General features: G+C 45.1%; 1 protein-coding gene across 7 annotated transcripts in view; it reads right to left on the reverse strand.

Annotated features, from left to right (window-relative positions):
* The window catches only part of ATXN7L1 (ataxin 7 like 1), a 383,163-nt gene that overhangs the window by 20,262 nt on the left and 339,725 nt on the right, over window positions 1–23,176 (reverse strand). For all 7 annotated transcript variants that reach the window (XM_063927041.1, XM_063927040.1, XM_063927044.1 and 4 more), the window contains 4 exons: window positions 15,794–15,986; window positions 6,087–6,208; window positions 3,979–4,912; window positions 167–241 (listed from right to left, as the gene is read on the reverse strand). In XM_063927041.1, the coding sequence (XP_063783111.1) occupies window positions 167–241; window positions 3,979–4,912; window positions 6,087–6,208; window positions 15,794–15,986 (1,324 nt within the window). The remainder of the gene's footprint in view (window positions 1–166; window positions 242–3,978; window positions 4,913–6,086; window positions 6,209–15,793; window positions 15,987–23,176) is intronic.

The following is a 23,176-nucleotide window of genomic DNA, read 5'->3' on the forward strand; positions in this document are numbered from 1 at the left end:
GACGCGATACGTCTGTGAACGACGGAGTTCATAGACGTATCGCCCGTACACACTGGCCGACGGTCCCGCGATGTATCGGCCGTTCATGTTTATTTATACATGTATTTGCACTAAACAGTTAAACTTGAAATAAGGCAACAATCCCACTTATAACAAGTGTACTTACTTGTTTGTTGTGTGCAGGATTTGATGTACATGAAGAAGCAGATTGTGACAAAGCTACACTGCTACTTTTCCCCATCTGGAAAAAAGACATAAAAGAAAGTTACTGCAGGAAGCTTGTAGCCACAATAACAGCAAGAGTACGAGTTTGGCCAATTGCTACATACAGTAAATGTGCAACAGACATGGCGAGTTTCTACCACTGCAACAGACAATGCTGCATAATTCTCCCACAATCTGTGCCCATATTTGCACACTTTTTACATACAGTATTTTGGTGCAAAATGTTACCAATGCGGACACCCTGTTTTACAGAACACATCAATTATTGTGCTGCAGAGAAATTTATGCCAGCCTGTAAACACTGTTTAGAGCTTGCAGGATCTGTCTCCAACCCTTCTAGAGTCAGATTGGAGGTGGATGTCCAAAGATGTCCAAAGCTACTACCACAAATAAGATTTGGTGACAGAATCAAGTGAAAGCTGTTTAGTCCCAGCTCTGATGTTACACGAGTACCCACCAACACCACTATTAATCACTAAAGTATTTTTAGAGTTAAAGCAAATGTCCTGCTTCTTCTTCATATAAGGGGGGCAAATTTGGGTTGGTTAAAGGAGCTGTGTGATAGTTTACCCCCCACCAGAGCTATAAAAAGCAAACAAAAAAAAGTCTAGTAGTCCATGTTAAATGAATAACAATGTGTGGCATGCCCTGAAAGGTTCAGCTCTCATAACCGTAAATAAACATCAATACTACTCTGGAAGATGCACTGTCCCTGCTGAATCCCTGTGATCAGCAGATTAAAGTGCACACTTTACCCTGGTGTAGTACATGGAGCCCAACATCCTGTGTAAGCACAATCCAGACCACTGCCCAGCCGGGCCCTGAGCCACAGTAAGCAGTTGGCTAGGACGTACCCAGGAAAAGGTATTGGTCGACATGCATTAGGTCGACATTGGTCACTAGGTCGACATGGGAAAAGGCAGACATGCAGTTTTCTAATCTCTCCCCCCCCCCCATTTTTTAAAACTTTTTCATACTTTACAATCCACGTGGACTACGATTGGGAATAGTAACCTGTGCCGAGCGCAGCAAGGCACTTTGCCCGAAGCAGGTACACGGGTTCCCCGTCACTTTATGAAGAAAACGATACCAAATAAAGTAAAAAAAACAACTCATGTCAACCTTTTTCCATGTCGACCTTGTTCATGTCGACCAATAGTGGTCAACCTAATTGACTGTCGACCTAATGACCCATACCCATTGTGAAGGCAAGGATTAATTCCTTAATGTCTCCACTTGGTGGTGCGCCCAGAGTCAGAGGTAAGTATGTCAACAAACAGTTCGGAGAAAAAGAAGACTCTTATATAAGAGTGCGCCCACACAAGAGTCTTCTTTTTCTCTGAACTGTTTATAGGACGTACCCAGCTAAGAGGTGCTCCAGCAGCTATACACACTATGAATGAGAGTTAGCAGTACCTGGTGAAGGAGCCTGGTAATGGCAGCGATTACCCAGTGTAGAAGCAAATCACATATGTTCACAGCTGACACAGTGGTTAGCCAAGAAGCACCAACAGAAGTAGTCCGTAATGGCTAGCTGCTGACATAAAACCCCATAAAACATGATCGAGCAGGATGACAAGTTAACATGTGACACTGTAGCCAATTAGCAGCTGCCAGAAGGGAATGGGTTGATTGCCACAAGAATTCAAAACTAAATCCAAACAACTCCCCTTTAATCCCTAATTTGTGACATTAGTGCTGAAGAAAATAAATTTGCCAGCACTAAATGGCCAAAACATGATCAGAGAGAACAATTTACTAAGACAAAAATATTTATATGTCTGGAATGAGGGATTACAGGTAGATATGTAGTACTGTGCGGCGTCACTGCAATATTTCAGGTATTAATGAAGCAAAATGTTATTATACTTAAATGTCACTAATGTCAATTACCATGAAAAAATACTACTGCGGCAAAAACCTATAGATTCAGCAGTACACCAGTGAGTGTTGTTAGCACTAATAATTATTATAGATAAAAAAAACAGTGGGGTTAGTCAAGGACAGTAGTGTAATACTAATTATTTGCTGCATCCCTTTATATTAAGAATAATTTTGAAGAAAAAAAAAGTGTCAATAATGAAGGCGATAAGAATTATAAACAAAAAATAAATAAATAAATTATGAGATAACCCCAGATTAACAGTCTACAATTAAATCCTGGCTCCGATGCTACATGTAGGAAATCATCATCCTGTTATTTTAAATAGAACGTAACAGTTTTGAGACACTTTATCTTTTGTTTACGTAATACCCAGTGGATAAATCATACATGTTTGTAGAGATGAGCGGGTTCGGTTTTACTCGGTTCTCAAAACGGCATCTTATTGGCTCACGGATGTCACGTGTTTTGGATAGCCAATAAGATGCCGTTTTGAGAACCGAGTAAAACCGAACCCGCTCATCTCTAGTTTGTACTAGAAGATTCAGATGAAGAAAAACATAATTATTTAGCAAAAGGTTGCTATTTTTACACATTACCATTCTGTAACTGTAACATGTTTCACTTATGTAAGTAATCAAATTAAAACTTGCACAGTTCAATGATACTAAGAAACCAGTTAGCTAGGAAACTATCCCCATTGAACATAAGATACAAGTGCACCAAAACAAAATACTTCAAAACAATCAGACCAAACTACAGTATAAGAAGCGCCTGTGTGCTTATGTACTATAATATACAACATTGTACTTACGCAATGCACTAAAACACACACAAATACATTCTTCCATGTAAAGCTGGGATTAGTCTTACTCACTCCTTTAAAACAACCATATCTAGAGTCATAATTCAAAATTGTATAATGCTGTTTCAATTCTTATTAGTCTCATCAGTGCAACTCATTAATTATGGCAAATTTAGGGGGCCCAAAATCCTCAGGCAAGTTCTTTAAATTATTGCAATATCTGCCCTACAATGACATTTGCTCTTGTACACACTACACAAGTTTACCCAGCGACATTGTGGGTGACAGGAACCGGCATCGGCAACTGCATGCCTACACACTTGCGGATGCCAGCAGCAATGGAGCGACAGAGGGAGCCATGATGCAGAATGGCGGACGATACTCGGGAGGCACCACATAGCAGGTACACATTAGACGATGTACCAATATGTCGGTCCAATCCACTGGATCGGACGTCATATCATCTAGTGTGTACCCAGCTTTAGATGCTTGATCCTATCTATTAATTTTTGATTATGTTTGACTTTTTTTCTTAGAGAGAAACTGTATGGGATGTATGGGTCAATTTACCTACAATCAAAATCCCGACAGTGAAAATCCCGACAACCATTAACCGACGTTCAAAATCCATACAAGGTCAAAATCCCGACATTTAAAATATCGATAAGGTCAAAATACTGATGTTTAAAATGTCGACAGGTCAAAAAGTCGACATGAGTTTTTCATGATTCTTTTTATCGAAACAGACCTGTTCATACTTTACTATGCCAGTGGAGCTGGAGGGGGAAAATAATAGTGTGCCGAGCCATGCGAGGGGACGTGGCACACTTAAACGGTGTCCATGTCAACCTATGAAACACGCGTGTTGACTTTTTGACCCGTCAACACTTTAAATGTCGGTATTTTGACCTTGTCTGGATTTTGACCAAATACACATACAGTATACAAATATTATACAAACAGTATACAAATATTGATTAGGCAAACACACTTGCATAGAGATATATGCAATGCTAGTTTTTTACAATGAAGAATAACATGACAGAGAACCAATGAAGAAACCTACCTGCCGTGACAAGGAGCTATTTGGGGGATCTGGCACAGAAGATATAAGGTTGGTGGTGCTCTTTTTGTGAACACTGTTCATACCAGGCATTTTAGTGATTTTACAGGCCTTACTGCTTGCACTGGAGTTTTTACGCTTTTTGCCCTCTGATTTGTCAAAGGGAAGAGACATTGAAGACACTGCATTGTGCACTGCCAGTGTGTGCTCCCCAGGATGGTGCACCAGGGAAGACACCGACAGGCTGGAGTCAATACTGCTAACAACCATGCTCATATGTTTTATAGAGTCCGTTGAGCTACCAGATAAAGAAGTTCTTACTGGCGGTTCCAGTTTGGCACTGATTGGGCTTGTTCCATTGTTTGCATTGTGCACGGACACACTGTTATAGGAAGAAGTCGCCTGATAAGAGTTTATTGTCACACTAGAATTCAAAATGCAGTTTTTCTTGTGAGACCCTGAAAACGTAGACGATGAGGACGTCTGCAAAGGTAAAGAGGAGGAGGAGGTGGAAGAAGGCGTCTGAGGCTTTTTCTTTTTGTTACTTGAAGGCTCGTCGTTCCGCGAAGACAGGTCTTTTACTTTTGATGATTTGCCAGTCTTAGTTTTCGGCAGCTTATGAGATGGCAAAGGACTCATGGCCAACACAGGAGAAATGGCTGAAGGAGCTTTGAAAGTAGAGTCCATGATATTCAGTGTGCTTGTGACATGAGGGAATGCAGTCGTGTGCGATGTGACTGAGTTTGTGTCAGATGATGAAACAAAAGCCGCATTTGACAATACATAAGAGGAGGTGGTTCTGGAGTTAGTGGGAGGTGAGGGATGATATACTGAATTGGGGCTGCTGAAAGGCTGCAGAACAGATGCAGGGAAAGGGCTGCTGCTATGTGCAGCTGCTGGAGAAGGCATTGGACTGTCTGCGGCTGGTGGAATTTTTCTTTGGGAGACAAAAAATATTATATATCAGAACATAAGAATTCATACAGTCATTGAATAAATGAAAATATTACAATGAATAAATATGAAATAAGCACACTCGTTATGAAATAAAAAACAATATTGTATTCTGTATCTTGTGTTGTATATAGAACTATGATATCAAAGGTCACAACTACAGAGGTTTTTTTTCATATTTTTTCTTTAACACATTCAGGGAGAATGTATGAAGTGGTGATGTGGTTACAGCCACGCTATGTGCGTGCATCACCCACATGTATTAATTCCTGTTTGCCGGTAAATGCTGCAGGCGCAAAGCGCACGTGTCTTTACAGATGGCCAGTTATAAAGGTGGGCAGACGACAGACCCACCTGATGTATGAAAGGGCAGCTTGCATATACCAATCGGTAGTTTACCCCGAATGCATTCGGCACTTCAGTATGGAGCTGCATGCCCTCCCAGCTTCCTCTGTCACTTTTGTTTTTATTTTCCTGTTCCAATAAAGCTTTGTTTTAGAATGGTGCAGGATCCTCACTCCTGGCAAACCGGTAGTCTCTGAACAACGCGCGTCCACATCAGCCTTGGTGTCCCACTAATCGCACCATGAGCTAGGGATGGATGCGCTGGGAGAAGGAGAATCGGCACATGTGCAGTGAATACCACAGTGTCGATACCAAATGCCGAAAGTGGGAAAGTGCTCATCACTGGGAGGATGGTTTAACCCTCTTCCACTTCGGTATGATCAGGAGTAGTAAATTACGTTGATGTGTGGACCAGTTTCACCGCAATCTGGAGGTGAAGCAGGTCCACACACATAGGGGACAATACAAGAACATTAATACATTTACCCCTTAGATACAGTTCAATGTATAGAACCTATACACTATATATCAGGACAAAATGCTTTATTAAAACAAGGAGATTCCAGTCTAAAATGGGTTTACAAAAGTTGCTAGAAAACGGATTAGTTCTCTCTTTATGTTTTGTAGCAATTGTTCCTTTGTCTTAAGTTCACAACTGGTTTCAACTTATCATGAGAGTCTTATTTATAAGGAAAACACTCTGGCTGGCTTTTATACATCAAAACTGCAATAAAACACAAACTTCTGCCAAATAAGGAATGAATCAGGATATAGCACTGATGGAATAACATATTCAAACACTAAACACTTACTTCCACATCTGTGAATTCAAGTGTTTCTCCACCATGGAATTTAATGCAAAACGAAACCGGTCCCACCGCCTATCGAACACGTAGTACCCTCTTCCCATTAAACGACTTCCAAATGAGCAAAACTGCAAGTCAGCGCAATAAAGAACACATTAAAAATGTCTATAACTGTATAAATATATCTAGATCAGCAAGCACAACATTTCTAATAATTTTCTATTGTTGTTATAACATTTATTATAGATACTGCATCAATCATGCCATATAGATATCACATTTCTGTATTTATCACCCTACATTCTGTTAAGGACTATAACAACGTAGACTATCAAATTAAATACATTCTAAACATAATATAAAGAATTATATATTATTATAAATACATCTTACAACTGTTTTTCTTAATTATTTTATGCATTCCAGCTTTTCATAGTGAATAAGTTCATGCATGTATTTAGAGACACAAAGTGATTAGAGTAGGCAATTTACTTTCATGTGAAGGCACTAATTGAGCTCCACATGAACTAACGTAGTTCTGCCTATTTGAAAAATTATAAAAGTGTTATTAGATTTAATCTGGCGTTACACTGGCATTAAAACCAAAGGCAAACATAAGGAGAACATTCTATCAGCAGTCTCTACTTCAGAAAGACTGATTTGAAGCAACTAATGTGATTCAGATAACTCTCCAAAACAAACACCTAGCGGTATATTAACTAAAGGACGATTTTCATCGATTTAAAAGCTTCTTAAATAGATGTTGTGTTTCTGGGGCTAAAACACACACGTACTAACATTTAAAAAATAAGAATTTACTTACCGATAATTCTATTTCTCATAGTCCGTAGTGGATGCTGGGGACTCCGAAAGGACCATGGGGAATAGCGGCTCCGCAGGAGACTGGGCACAAAGTAAAAGCTTTAGGACTAGCTGGTGTGCACTGGCTCCTCCCCCTATGACCCTCCTCCAAGCCTCAGTTAGGATACTGTGCCCGGACGAGCGTACACAATAAGGAAGGATTTTGAATCCCGGGTAAGACTCATACCAGCCACACCAATCACACCGTACAACTTGTGATCTGAACCCAGTTAACAGCATGATAACAGAAGGAGCCTCTGAAAAGATGGCTCACAACAATAATAACCCGATTTTTGTAACTATGTACAAGTATTGCAGACAATCCGCACTTGGGATGGGCGCCCAGCATCCACTACGGACTATGAGAAATAGAATTATCGGTAAGTAAATTCTTATTTTCTCTAACGTCCTAGTGGATGCTGGGGACTCCGAAAGGACCATGGGGATTATACCAAAGCTCCCAAACGGGCGGGAGAGTGCGGATGACTCTGCAGCACCGAATGAGAGAACTCCAGGTCCTCCTCAGCCAGGGTATCAAATTTGTAGAATTTAGCAAACGTGTTTGCCCCTGACCAAGTAGCAGCTCGGCAAAGTTGTAAAGCCGAGACCCCTCGGGCAGCCGCCCAAGATGAGCCCACTTTCCGTGTGGAATGGGCTTTTACAGATTTTGGCTGTGGCAGGCCTGCCACAGAATGTGCAAGCTGAATTGTACTACAAATCCAACGAGCAATCGTCTGCTTAGAAGCAGGAGCACCCAGTTTGTCGGGTGCATACAGGATAAACAGCGAGTCAGATTTTCTGACTCCAGCCGTCCTGGAAACATATATTTTCAGGGCCCTGACTACGTCCAGCAACTTGGAATCCTCCAAGTCCCTAGTAGCCGCAGGCACCACAATAGGTTGGTTTAAGTGAAATGCTGAAACCACCTTAGGGAGAAATTGAGGACGAGTCCTCAATTCTGCCCTGTCCGTATGAAAAATTAGGTAAGGGCTTTTATAGGATAAAACCGCCAATTCTGATACACGCCTGGCTGAAGCCAGGGCTAACAGCATTACCACTTTCCATGTGAGATATTTCAAGTCCACAGTGGTGAGTGGTTCAAACCAATGTGATTTTAGGAATCCCAACACTACATTGAGATCCCAAGGTGCCACTGGAGGCACAAAAGGAGGCTGTATATGCAGTACTCCCTTGACAAACGTCTGAACTTCAGGAACAGAAGCTAGTTCTTTTTGGAAGAATATCGACAGGGCCGAAATTTGAACCTTAATGGACCCTAATTTGAGGCCCATAGACAGTCCTGTTTGCAGGAAATGCAGGAATCGACCCAGTTGAAATTCCTCCGTAGGGGCCTTCCTGGCCTCGCACCACGCAACATATTTACGCCAAATACGGTGATAATGTTGTACGGTTACATCCTTCCTGGCTTTGATCAGGGTAGGGATGACTTCATCCGGAATGCCTTTTTCCTTCAGGATCCGGCGTTCAACCGCCATGCCGTCAAACGCAGCCGCGGTAAGTCTTGGAACAGACATGGTCTCTGCTGGAGCAGGTCCTGTCTTAGAGGTAGAGGCCACGGGTCTTCCGTGAGCATCTCTTGAATTTCCGGGTACCAAGTCCTTCTTGGCCAATCCGGAGCCACGAGTATAGTCTTTACTCCTCTCCTTCTTATGATTCTCAGTACTTTTGGTATGAGAGGAAGAGGAGGGAACACATACACTGACCGGTACACCCACGGTGTTACCAGAGCGTCCACAGCTATTGCCTGAGGGTCCCTTGACCTGGAGCAATATCTGTCCAGTTTTTTGTTGAGGCGAGACGCCATCATGTCCACCTTTGGTTTTTCCCAACGGTTTACAATCATGTGGAAGACTTCTGGGTGAAGTCCCCACTCCCCCGGGTGAAGATCGTGCCTGCTGAGGAAGTCTGCTTCCCAGTTGTCCACTCCCGGAATGAACACTGCTGACCGTGCTATCACATGATTTTCCGCCCAGCGAAGAATCCTTGTCACTTCCGTCATTGCCCTCCTGCTTCTTGTGCCGCCCTGTCTGTTTACGTGGGCGACTGCCGTGATGTTGTCCGACTGGATCAATACTGGCTGACCCTGAAGCAGAGGCCTTGCCTGACTTAGGGCATTGTAAATGGCCCTTAGTTCCAGGATATTTATGTGAAGTGACGTTTCCATGCTTGACCACAAGCCCTGGAAATTTTTTCCCTGTGTGACTGCTCCCCAGCCTCTCAGGCTGGCATCCGTGGTCACCAGGACCCAATCCTGAATGCAGAATCTGCGGCCCTCTAGGAGATGAGCACTCTGTAACCACCACAGGAGAGACACCCTTGTCCTTGGAGACAGGGTTATCCGCTGATGCATTTGAAGATGCGATCCGGACCATTTGTCTAACAGATCCAACTGAAAAGTTCTTGCGTGGAATCTGCCGAATGGAATCGCTTCGTAAGAAGCCACCATCTTTCCCAGGACCCTTGTGCACTGATGCACTGACACCTGGCCTGGTCTTAGGAGTTTCCTGACTAGGTCGGATAACTCCCTGGCTTTCTCTTCCGGGAGAAACACCTTTTTCTGTACTGTGTCCAGAATCATCCCTAGGAACAGCAGACGTGTCGTCGGAATCAGCTGTGATTTTGGAATATTTAGAATCCATCCGTGCTGTCGTAGTACTATTTGAGATAGTGCTACTCCGACCTCTAACTGTTCTCTGGACCGTGCCCTTATCAGGAGATCGTCCAAGTAAGGGATAATTAAGACGCCTTTTCTTCGAAGAAGAATCATCATTTCGGCCATTACCTTGGTAAAGACCCGGGGTGCCGTGGACAATCCAAACGGCAGCGTCTGAAACTGATAGTGACAGTTCTGTACCACAAACCTGAGGTACCCTTGGTGAGAAGGGCAAATTGGGACATGGAGGTAAGCATCCTTGATGTCCAGAGACACCATGTAGTCCCCTTCTTCCAGGTTCGCTATCACTGCTCTGAGTGACTCCATCTTGAACTTGAACCTTTTTATGTAAGTGTTCAAGGCTTTCAGATTTAAAATGGGTCTCACCGAGCCGTCCGGCTTCGGTACCACAAACAGCGTGGAGTAATACCCCTTTCCCTGTTGTAGGAGGGGTACCTTGATTATCACTTGCTGGGAATACAGCTTGTGAATGGCTTCCAATACCGCCTCCCTGTCGGGGGTAGACGTTGGTAAAGCAGACTTCAGGAACCGGCGAGGGGGAGACGTCTCGAATTCCAATTTGTACCCCTGAGATACTACCTGCAGGATCCAGGGGTCCACTTGCGAGTGAGCCCACTGCGTGCTGAAATTCTTGAGACGGGCCCCCACCGTGCCTGAGTCCGCTTGTAAGGCCCCAGCGTCATGCTGAGGACTTGGCAGAAGCGGGGGAGGGCTTCTGGTCGTGGGAAGAAGCTGTCTGTTGCAGTCTTTTTCCCCTTCCTCTGCCCCGGGGCAGATATGAGTGGCCTTTTGCCCGCTTGCCCTTATGGGGACGAAAGGACTGAGCCTGAAAAGGCGGTATCTTTTTCTGCTGCGAGGTGACTTGGGGTAAAAAGGTGGATTTCCCAGCCGTTGCCGTGGCCACCAGGTCCGATAGACCGCCCCCAAATAACTCCTCCCCTTTATACGGCAATACTTCCATATGCCGTTTGGAATCCGCATCCCCTGACCACTGTCGCGTCCATAATCCTCTTCTGGCAGAAATGGACATCGCACTTACTCTTGATGCCAGAGTGCAAATGTCTCTCTGTGCATCTCGCATATATAGGAATGCATCCTTTAAATGCTCTATAGTCAATAATATATTGTCCCTGTCCAGGGTATCAATATTTTCAGTCAGGGAATCCGACCAAGCCACCCCAGCACTGCACATCCAGGCTGAGGCGATTGCTGGTCGCAGTATAACACCAGTATGTGTGTATATACTTTTAAGGATATTTTCCAGCCTCCTATCTGCTGGCTCCTTAAGGGCGGCCGTTTCTGGAGACGGTAACGCCACTTGTTTTGATAAGCGTGTGAGCGCCTTATCCACCCTAGGGGGTGTTTCCCAACGAGCCCTAACCTCTGGTGGGAAGGGATATAGTGCCAATAATTTTTTAGAAATTAGCAGTTTTTTGTCGGGGGTAACCCACGCTTCATCACACACTTCATTCAATTCATCTGATTCAGGAAAAACTACGGGTAGTTTTTTCACACCCCACATAATACCCCTTTTTGTGGTACTTGCAGTATCAGAGATGTGCAAAACCTCCTTCATTGCCGTGATCATGTAACGTGTGGCCCTACTGGAAAATACGTTTGTTTCTTCACCGTCGACACTGGAGTCAGTGTCTGGGTCCGTGTCGACCCACTGAGGTAACGGGCGTTTAATAGCCCCTGACGGTGTTTGAGACGCCTGGACAGGCACTAACTGAGCTGCCGGCTGTCTCATGTCGTCAACAGTTTTCTGTAACGTGCCGACACTGTCACGTAATTCCTTAATTACGGCCATCCATTCAGGTGTCGACTCCCTAGGGGGTGACATCACCATTATAGGCAATTGCTCCGCCTCCACATCATTTTCCTCCTCATACATGTCGACACACACGTACCGACACCCAGCACACACACAGGGAATGCTCTGATAGAGGACAGGACCCACTTAGCCCCTTGGGGAGACAGAGGGAGAGTTTGCCAGCACACACCAGAGCGCTATATATGTATAGGGACAACCTTACAATAAGTGTCTATCCCTTATAGCTGCTTATATCTGTTATTTTGCCAAATAAGTGCCCCCCTCTCTTTTTTACCCTGTTTCTGTAGTTGCAGGATGCAGGGGAGATTCTGGGAGCCTTTCTACCAGCGGAGCTGTGTGGGAAAAATGGCGCTGTGTGCTGAGGAGATAGGCCCCGCCCCCTTCACGGCGGGCTCTTCTCCCGCTTTTTTCTGGAAAACTGGCAGGGGTTAAATACATCCATATAGCCCAGGAGCTATATGTGATGTATTTTTTGCCAAATAAGGTAAATTCATTGCTTCCCAGGGCGCCCCCCCCCCAGCGTCATGCACCCTCAGTGACCGAAGTGTGAAGTGTGCTGAGAGCAATGGCGCACAGCTGCAGTGCTGTGCGCTACCTTATGAAGACAGGAAAGTCTTCTGCCGCCGATTTTTGGACCTCTTCTTGCTTCAGCATCTGTAAGGGGGGCGGCGGCGCGGCTCCGGGACCCATCCATGGCTGGGCCTGTGATCGTCCCTCTGGAGCTAATGTCCAGTAGCCTAAGAAGCCCAATCCACTCTGCACGCAGGTGAGTTCGCTTCTTCTCCCCTTAGTCCCTCGATGCAGTGAGCCTGTTGCCAGCAGGTCTCACTGAAAATAAAAAACCTATTTAAACTTTTACTCTAAGCAGCTCAGGAGAGCCACCTAGATTGCACCCTTCTCGTTCGGGCACAAAATCTTAACTGAGGCTTGGGGGAGGGTCATAGGGGGAGGAGCCAGTGCACACCAGCTAGTCCTAAAGCTTTTACTTTGTGCCCAGTCTCCTGCGGAGCCGCTATTCCCCATGGTCCTTTCGGAGTCCCCAGCATCCACTAGGACGTTAGAGAAAATGAATATTAAAAAAAAAAACCCCCATCTATTAGTACATGTGTGTTAAAGCCCCTGAAACTCAATATCGATTTAGGCAGCATTTCATCTATTTAAAGATTGATGAAAATCAATAAAAATCAACCTTTTGTAAATATACCCCCTGCTGTCTATATAATCTGGACACTCAACACTGAACTCCACTGCTTGGACACTGCAAGAACTTACCACGTCACTTGCAACTATCAGTGCTGGCTTTCTGTTTTTCACAAGCATCTGACTGCATATCTGTACGAGTGTCGTTTTGCCTTTATACTCTTGAAAGTCCTGTCTTAATTACCATTGCGCTTTAGCCTAGCTTCACATCCTCTAACTTCTAACATTTTCTATTTTAGTTTTTAATTTCTGCACCCATAAACGCTCCATAAATACTCATTTAGTATTTTACTACTGTGGTTTCTACATACATACTTACCAACCAAATACACTTTACCTGCAATTTTAGCTAATTTACTGCACTGTCACTAATACAACCTCCATTCCTACTTCTAATTTTCATCCCCCTATTTCCCTCAACCACACAATGACCCATCTTTTCTTCAACGCCTCCTCTCACTCAATGGGGGTCATTCAGAGTTGATCGCTAGCTGCCGTTGTTCGCAGTGATCAGGCTAAAAACCGGCATTTCTGCGCATGCGTATGCACCGCAATGCGCACGCGCGATGTACGGGTACAAAGTCCTTTGTGGTTTTGCACAGGTTCTAGCGACGCTTTCATTCTCACTGGTGACCGCAAGAAGATTGACAGAAAAGGGGCGTTTCTGGGCGTCAACTGAACGTTTTCAGGGAGTGCCTGGAAAAACGCAGGCGTGCCAGGGAAAACGTCAAAAGCCAACCCTCCAACGTTAGAATCAATGCACACAAACAGTAACTACAGGGCTGGTCTTATTTTGCACAAAATGTTTTTGCAGGCGCTCTGCTGCACAGGTGTTCACACTTCTGCAAAGCAAAAATACACTCCCCAGTGGGCAGCGACAATGCGTTTGCACGGCTGCTAAAAACTGCTAGCGAGCGATCAACTCGGAATGACCACTAGTGTCTGCATAATCCTTTACTCTACTCCCTATCCTCAACCTCCAGTCTCCTACACCAACTCCACACTCTCTCACTCCATTCACCCCCTCTGTCTCCCTTTCGCCCCTCTCCTTCCCTCTCCCACTCCTCCAAATCCTCCTTTTTAATTCTGTTATCCCCCACCATGGTCCTACTACCCCACCACTAAGCCCTGCTTCCTCACCTCAATCTGTATCACACTAAACTCCCTCAATGTCTGCAACATGAGGTTTCCATTCCTAACTCAAGCGCCCGCATATTCTCTTTATAACTATCCCCCAAAGTAATTTCATCCCCACACTACAGCAACCCTGATAATCTCATTCACATCTCTCCCACTAACCCAGTCCCTCTCTCCAGTGCCCTCTGTAACCGTCACCCATGACCTTTTTTCCCTTCACCAACTCCATGAATCTCCTAGCCATTACTGAAACCTGTACTCTCCCCCTCTGACACTACTACCGCGGCTCTCTCCTCTGGGGTTTCACATTCTCTCACACACCAGCCTGAAGATCACCTTGGAAGTGGTGTTGGGGTTCTTCAATCCTTCAGTCCCTGTGGCCCTCCCTCTAAATTCCTTGACAACCTTCCTTCCTCTCTCCCCCACTTCCTCTTTTCAGACCTTCCATCCCTCACGTTAGGTGACTTCAATATTCCAATCGATGTCCCCACAGAATTGTCTTCCTCTAAACTCATTACCTTCACCATCATTATTTGGTCTCTCCCAATGGACATTTCTCCAGTGGTCAATCACCTGAACTGGTCTTCAGTCACCATTGTGAAATATCTGATTACACTAATGTTTCATTCCCCCTCTCTGACCATCACCTTCTCTCTTTTAAATTATCCCTCACCCCTTCTCCACCTCTACCTCCCAAGGCTACCATCACTAATCGTTAACTTGAGGCTACTGACACCATATTCTTATTCTCGCTCTCTAAACAATTGCATTTTAAAAACCTTCTTTCCTCCCTGTCCTCAAACCCCCATTGTCTCTTTACCACTTTCAACTCTCTCCTCTGCCCCCCACCCTCACTCTCTGCCCTTGAATTTGCCACTTATTTCAAATCTAAAATTGACTCCATAGGTCAGGTCATTCCATTCCACCAAGCCCACAGCGCCCCAGCCCCTCCTTTCCCAGTGAAGTCATGTCACTTATCCAGGCCTACCCCTCTTCTTCCTTATCTCTATCCCCTCCAACCTCCTCCACTACCTCTCTCCTGTTGCCTGTTCACATCTTGCCCATCTATTTAATCTTTCCCTCACAACAGGCACTGTCCTCTCAGCATTCAAACAAGCCTCGTCTCCCCTGTTCTTAATAAACCCACCCTTGATCCTAACACTGTCTCCAACTGCCGCCCCATCTCTCTCCTCCATTTGCCTCCAAATTCCTTTAGCGTATTTTCTACAACAGCCTTTCTGCTTTCTGTCCTCCCACTCCGTTGACCCATTGCAGTCCATCTTCCGCCCATTCCATTCAAACTGTCCTCATGAAAGTCAGTAATGACCTCCTGCTGCTACATCCAAGGGCCCCTAATCTTGTCTCTTTCTTCATCTCTGCTGCTTTTAATCGTGCTTATCTTTTACTTGTAAGCCCAAAAACTGTGTAGCATAATAATGCCAGTGCAAGTTTAGAACCATTCAACTATGGAATCAGCAGAGCATTGGAGACTTGTACGCACCATATGCCTTATCAGTGGTTGACCCCACTCTGTGATTTTACGTGGTCTTCTGCTTTGTGGCTGAGTTGCTGTTGTTCCTAAATGCTTCCACTTTCTAATATCACTTACAGGTGACTAGGGAATATCCAGCAGGATGGCATCCTATAACAGTACCACGATCCAGTTTGTATTACAGATGTTTGCAAATGGAGACTGCATGGCTAAGTGCTTGATTTTATACACTTGTGGCAAGTGGTCTGATTGAAACACCTGAATTCAATAATTAACAAGTGTGGCCAAATACTTTTGTCCATATAGTGTACATTTCAACAACTTACAATATGCAACGTCAATGTGCTCATAAGGGAAAAAAAGAATGACATAACATTTACTGCGAAATGAATAATTACTGGACAAACCATGATAATGGGCACGGTAATATGGGTGTCACACTTCCAGTCCTGAAGGAATGAGGCAAGGTAATAACCTTTATAGAACCTACATACCGCAAGCGGTTTTGGATGATGCCCAGAGTAGTAACAGTCAAGTTTTTCTGCCTCTTCAACACCTTCTAATTCTCCTTCGTCACTGGAGAGCCGACTGGCCAAATCCCCTGCCGCAGTATTAATAGTGGTGTCTGGCACAAAAGCACTGTGGTTTACTGAACTTGTGCTGTTCATGATATTTGCAGTAGACTGTCTGGAAAAGTGGAAAATACACAAAGTTAGCTGCTACAGACAACATATGAATTATCGGCTCTGGTTTATTTATTAAAAAGTAGACAATATCATACTTGATAAACGTAGAATGGAAAAAAATAATAAGATTTTACTTACCGATAAATCTATTTCTCGTAGTCCGTAGTGGATGCTGGGACTCCGTAAGGACCATGGGGAATAGCGGCTCCGCAGGAGACAGGGCACAAAATAAAAGCTTGAGATATCAGGTGGTGTGCACTGGCTCCTCCCCCTATGACCCTCCTCCAAGCCAGTTAGGATACTGTGCCCGGACGAGCGTACATAATAAGGAAGGATATTGAATCCCGGGTAAGACTCATACCAGCCACACCAATCACACCGTACAACTCGTGATCTGAACCCAGTTAACAGTATGATAAATTTAAAGGAGCCTCTGAAAGGATGGCTCAACAATAATAACCCGAATTTTTTGTAACAATAACTATATACAAGTATTGCAGACAATCCGCACTAGGGATGGGCGCCCAGCATCCACTACGGACTACGAGAAATAGATTTATCGGTAAGTAAAATCTTATTTTCTCTAACGTCCTAAGTGGATGCTGGGACTCCGTAAGGACCATGGGGATTATACCAAAGCTCCCAAACGGGCGGGAGAGTGCGGATGACTCTGCAGCACCGAATGAGAGAACTCCAGGTCCTCCTCAGCCAGGGTATCAAATTTGTAGAATTTAGCAAACGTGTTTGCCCCTGACCAAGTAGCTGCTCGGCAAAGTTGTAAAGCCGAGACCCCTCGGGCAGCCGCCCAAGATGAGCCCACTTTCCTTGTGGAATGGGCTTTTACTGATTTTGGCTGTGGCAATCCTGCCACGGAATGTGCAAGCTGAATTGTACTACAAATCCAACGAGCAATCGTCTGCTTTGAAGCAGGAGCACCCAGCTTGTTGGGTGCATACAGGATAAACAGCGAGTCAGTTTTCCTGACTCCAGCCGTCCTGGAAACATATATTTTCAAGGCCCTGACAACGTCCAGCAACTTAGAGTCCTCTAAGTCCCTAGTAGCCGCAGGTACCACAATAGGTTGGTTCATGTGAAATGCAGAAACCACCTTAGGTAGAAATTGAGGACGAGTCCTCAATTCCGCCCTGTCAGAATGAAAATTTAGGTAAGGGCTTTTACATGATAAAGCCGCCAATTCTGACACACGCCTAGCTGAAGCCAAGGCCAACAGCATCGACACCTTCCACGTGAGATATTTTAAATCTACCGTAGACAATGGTTCAAACCAGTGTGATTATAGAAATCTCAACACAACATTGAGATCCCAAGGTGCCACTGGAGGCACAAAAGGAGGCTGTATGTGCAGCACCCCTTTCACAAATGTCTGAACTTCAGGTACTGAAGCCAGTTCTTTCTGGAAGAATATCGACAGGGCCGAAATTTGAACCTTAATGGACCCTAATTTTAGGCCCATAGACAGTCCTGTTTGCAGGAAATGCAAGAAACGACCCAGTTGAAATTCCTGTGTAGGGGCCTTCTTGGCCTCACACCACGCAACATATTTACGCCAAATGCGGTGATAATGTTTTGCGGTTACTTCCTTTCTGGCTTTTACCAGAGTAGGGATGACTTCTTCTGGAATGCCCTTGTCCTTCAGGATCCGGCGTTCAACCGCCATGCCGTCAAACGCAGCCGCGGTAAGTCTTGGAACAGACAAGGCCCCTGCAGTAGCAGGTCCTGTCTTAGAGGTAGAGGCCACGGTTCGTCCGTGAGCATCTCTTGAAGTTCCGGGTACCAAGACCTTTTTGGCCAATCCGGAACCACAAGTATAGTTCTTACTCCTCTCCTTCTTATGATTCTCAATACTTTCGGTATGAGGGGCAGAGGAGGGAATACATACACTGACTGGTACACCCACGGCGTTACCAGAGCGTCCACTGCTATTGCCTGAGGGTCCCTTGACCTGGCGCAATATCTGTCCAGTTTTTTGTTTAGACGTGACGCCATCATGTCCACCTTTGGTCTTTCCCAACGGTTTACAATTTGGTGGAAGACTTCTGGGTGAAGTCCCCACTCTCCCGGGTGAAGGTCGTGTCTGCTGAGGAAGTCTGCTTCCCAGTTGTCCACTCCCGGAATAAACACTGCTGACAGTGCTATCACATGATTTTCCGCCCAGCGAAGAATCCTTGCAGTTTCTGCCATTGCCCTCCTGCTTCTCGTGCCGCCCTGTCTGTTTATGTGGGCGACTGACGTGATGTTGTCCGACTGGATCAACACCGCCTGACCCTGAAGCAGAGGTTTTGCTTGAATTAAGGCATTGTAAATGGCCCTTAGTTCTAGAATGTTTATATGAAGAGATGTTTCCATGCTTGACCACAAGCCCTGGAAATTCCTTCCCTGTGTGACTGCTCCCCAGCCTCTCAGGCTGGCATCCGTGGTTACCAGGATCCAATCCTGAATGCCAAATCTGCGTCCCTCTAGTAGATGAGCCCTCTGAAGCCACCACAGGAGAGACACCCTTGTCCTTGGCGACAGGGTTATCCGTTGATGCATCTGAAGATGCGATCCGGACCATTTTCCCAGTAGATCCCACTGAAAAGTTCTTGCATGGAATCTTCCGAATGGAATCGCTTCGTAAGAAGCCACCATTTTTCCCAGGACCCTTGTGCACTGATGCACTGAGACCTGTCCTGGTTTTAGGAGGTTCCTGACTAGCTCGGATAACTCCCTGGCCTTCTCCTCCGGGAGAAACACCTTCTTCTGGACTGTGTCCAGAATCATTCCTAGGAACAGTAGACGTGTCGTTGGAATCAGCTGCGATTTTGGAATATTTAGAATCCATCCGTGCTGACTTAGCACTACCTGAGATAGTGCCACTCCGACTTCTAACTGTTCCTTGGTTCTTGCCCTTATCAGGAGATCGTCCAAGTAAGGGATAATTAAGATGCCTTTTCTTCGTAGAAGAATCATCATTTCGGCCATTACCTTGGTAAAGACCCGAGGCGCCGTGGACAATCCAAACGGCAGCGTCTGAAACTGATAATGACAGTTTTGTACTACAAACCTGAGGTACCCTTGGTGAGAAGGATATATTGGGACGTGGAGATAAGCATCCTTGATGTCCAGCGACACCATATAGTCCCCCTCTTCCAGGTTCGCTATCACCGCTCTGAGTGACTCCATCTTGAATTTGAACCTTTTTATGTAAGTGTTCAAAGATTTTAGATTTAATATTGGTCTCACCGAGCCGTCCGGCTTCGGTACCACAAATAGTGTGGAATAATACCCCTTCCCCTGTTGTAAGAGGGGTACCTTGATTATCACCTGCTGGGAGTACAGCTTGTGAATGGCTTCCAGAACTGCCTCCCTGTCGGAGGGAGACTTTGGTAAAGCAGACTTCAGGAACCGATGAGGAGGAAACGCCTCGAATTCCAGTTTGTACCCCTGTGATACTACCTGTAGAATCCAGGGATCCACTTGCGAGTGAGCCCACTGCGCGTTGAAATACTTGAGACGGGCCCCCACCGTGTCTGAGTCTGCTTGTAAAGCCCCAGCGTCATGCTGAAGACTTGGCAGAAGCAGGGGAGGGCTTCTGCTCCTGGGAAGCGGCTGCATGGTGCTGCCTTTTTCCTCTTCCTCTGCCCTTGGGCAGAAAAGAGTGACCTTTTGCTCGCTTGTACTTATGGGAACGAAAGGACTGAGTTTGAAAAGACTGTGTCTTTTTCTGTTGATGTGAAGTAACCTGGGGTAAAAAGGTGGATTTTCCAGCCGTTGCCGTGGCCACCAGGTCTGTTAGACCAGCCCCAAATAACTCCTCCCCCTTATACGGCAATACTTCCATGTGCCGTTTGGAATCTGCGTCCCCTGACCACTGTCTGGTCCATAATGCTCTTCTGGCAGAGATGGACATTGTACCCTGGCATCAAGAGTAAGCGCAAATATCCCTCTGCGCATCACGCATATATAGCAATGCATCCTTTAAATGTTCTATAGTTAACAGAATATTGTCCCTATCCAGGGTATCAATATTCTCAGTCAGGGAATCCGCCCATGCGACTCCAGCACTGCACATCCAGGCTGATGCGATTGCTGGTCGCAGTATAACACCAGTATGTGTGTATATACTTTTCAGGATATTTTCCAGCCTCCTATCAGCTGGTTCTTTGAGGGTGGCCGTATCAGGGGACGGTAACGCTACTTGTTTAGATAAACGTGTGAGCGCCTTATCTACCCTAGGGGGTGTTTCCCACCGTGCCCTAACCTCTGGCGGGAAAGGGTATAGTGCTAATAACTTATTAGAAATTAGCTGTTTTTTATCGGGGGAAACCCACGCTTTATCACACACCTCATTTATTTCCTCAGACTCAGGAAAAACTATTGGCAGTTTTTTCACACCCCACATAATACCCGCCTTTGAGGTATTTGTAGTGTCAGAAAGGTTCAATGCCTCTTTCATTGCCGTGATCATGTAACGTGTGGCCCTACTGGACATTACGTTTGTCTCGTCACCGTCGACACTAGATTCAGTATCTGTATCTGGATCCGTGTCGACCCACTGAGGTAGCGGCCGTTTTAGGGCCCCTGAGGGTGTCTGAGACGCCTGAACAGGCACTAATTGATTTGCCGGCTTTCTCATGTCGTCAACAGTTTTTTGTAAATTGCTGACATTATCACTTAATTGCTTAAACACAATCATCCAGTCAGGTGTCGACTCCCTAGGGGGTGACATCACTAACACAGGCAACTGCTCCGCCTCCACCTCATTTTCCTCCTCATACATGTCGACACACGCGTACCGACACACAGCACACACACCGGGAATGCTCTGATAGAGGACAGGACCCCACTTAGCCCTTTGGAGAGACAGAGGGAGAGTCTGCCAGCACACACCCAGCGCTATATATATACAGGGATAACCTTATATAAGTGTTAATCCCTTATAGCTGCTGTTAATCTAGTTATTTGCTGCCAAAATGCCCCCCCTTCTCTTTTTTACCCTGAATCAGATGCAGTACTGCAGGGGAGAATCAGGGAGCCGTCCTTCCAGCGGAGCTGTGAGGGAATAATGGCGCCAGTGTGCTGAGGAGTTAGGCCCCGCCCCTTCACGACGTCCTTAACTCCCGCTTTTTTGTGTAAAATGGCAGGGGAAAAAATACATCCATATAGCCCTGGAGCTATATGTGATGTATTCCTTTTGCCAGCTAAGGTATATGTGTGTTATATTGCGTCTCAGGGCGCTCCCCCCCAGCGCCCTGCACCCTCAGTGACCGGAGTGTGAAGTGTGCTGAGAGCAATGGCGCACAGCTGCGGTGCTGTGCGCTACCTTAGTCTTGAAGACAGGATGTCTTCTGCCGCCGCTTTCACCGGACCTTCGTCTCTTCTGGCTCTGTAAGGGGGACGGCGGCGCGGCTCCGGTGACCCATCCAGGCTGAACCTGTGATCGTCCCTCTGGAGCTAACGTCCAGTAGCCTAAGAAGCCCAATCCACTCTGCACTCAGGTGAGTTCGCTTCTTCTCCCCTTAGTCCCACGATGCAGTGAGCCTGTTGCCAGCAGGACTCACTGAAAATAAAAAAACCTAACTAAACTTTTATTCTAAGCAGCTCTGGAGAGCTACCTAGTTTGCACCCTTCTCGGCCGGGCACAAAAATCTAACTGGCTTGGAGGAGGGTCATAGGGGGAGGAGCCAGTGCACACCACCTGATATCTCAAGCTTTTATTTTGTGCCCTGTCTCCTGCGGAGCCGCTATTCCCCATGGTCCTTACGGAGTCCCAGCATCCACTTAGGACGTTAGAGAAATATTCATAAGAAAAACAGAAATAGATTTAGAGGAAAAGAAATTATTTTTGAAAAAAAACAAAACCCAAAAAACATTTTTCCAATATAAAAGTAAAAGGAATCAGAAAATGCCAAATTACACATATTCACAAATATGTAACCTTGAACAACTAAATAATTCTTACGTGGTTTTACCACGTACAATGTTGGTTTTTGCTTTGTGTTTGCCTTCGTGCAACTTTTACTAAATGAAGTGCTTTTCTTCCCATTCCTTCAGTATTGTAGCTATTTACATTATCTTGCTGAGTTGGTATTTTTTATAGCTTAGGGACATGTGCAAAGCACATGTAAAGCGCATGAAATTATATTCAATACAGTCAGCAGAGGTGCATCAAAAACGCTTGTTTCAACAGGTCTTGTTCAGGAGCTTATGTAAAGAAGTCCCAGCGAAATGCGCATTTTGTCTTGCCTGGGAGTGCCTTTGTGTGCACAAAGGATCCCTGCACAACGAACCCTGGACATTATAATTGTTTTTTTTAGTGCATTCTTTAAATTATACTTCTTTCTTTTAGTCTTCCTTTATTTATTTCAATTGTCCACATAGTTTGCCTTCACACACCATTATCACTATTTAACTGTGTTTCTAGAACTTGCCCCTTCTCAGAATAATACTCACCTTTTATACTTTATCTATTACAAAGAAATTTTAACTGAAGTATTTCAATTACTTATTAATTGCTAAATAATTCATATCCAAACATGTTTGTTCCAAATTTATATACTCATAGGACTATAATGGGTGATTCTCTGTGATGCACGGGACAGCTACACAAACTCAAACAAATACTTTTCCAAAATATTAAGATTTTAGTGGGCTTTAAGTTATAAGGTAAGGCAGTGGTTCTCAAACTGTGTGCCGTGGCACCCTGGGGTTCCTCAGGACACTTGCAGGGGTGCCTTGGATTGGTGGTCCAGGACCGATTCAAATTAGTTATGGTCAATGTAATAGGCAAAACCAGTGCTGGTGGCTGTCCGTCATAAACTATGTGGACAAACAGAAGTGAATCCTGTCCCTCACCACATAATTGAACGTAAAGATGACATATAAAGTACTTCATTTAATATTTCTTTTCAAATTTCTGAATAAGAATCTTTAGGCTTAGGGGTGCCGTGAAAAAAATTCTGATACTCCAGGGAGCCGTGATTTTAAAAAAATGGCGATTTTAACTTACCGATAAATCCTTTTCTCCTTCTTCCATAGGGGACACTGGAGTGAATATGCTGGGTATAGACTGTGGACGAGTGGAGCTGGCACTTTTTCTTTAGAATTTTAGTTGGCATAAACAACAGAGGAAGGTGAGAAAGTGTTACAGTACCATACCATGTAAATCACAGCAGATATGAAACTGATGAG

This window comes from Pseudophryne corroboree, chromosome 6, assembly GCF_028390025.1.
Source record: "Pseudophryne corroboree isolate aPseCor3 chromosome 6, aPseCor3.hap2, whole genome shotgun sequence".
Lineage (NCBI taxonomy): Eukaryota > Metazoa > Chordata > Amphibia > Anura > Myobatrachidae > Pseudophryne > Pseudophryne corroboree.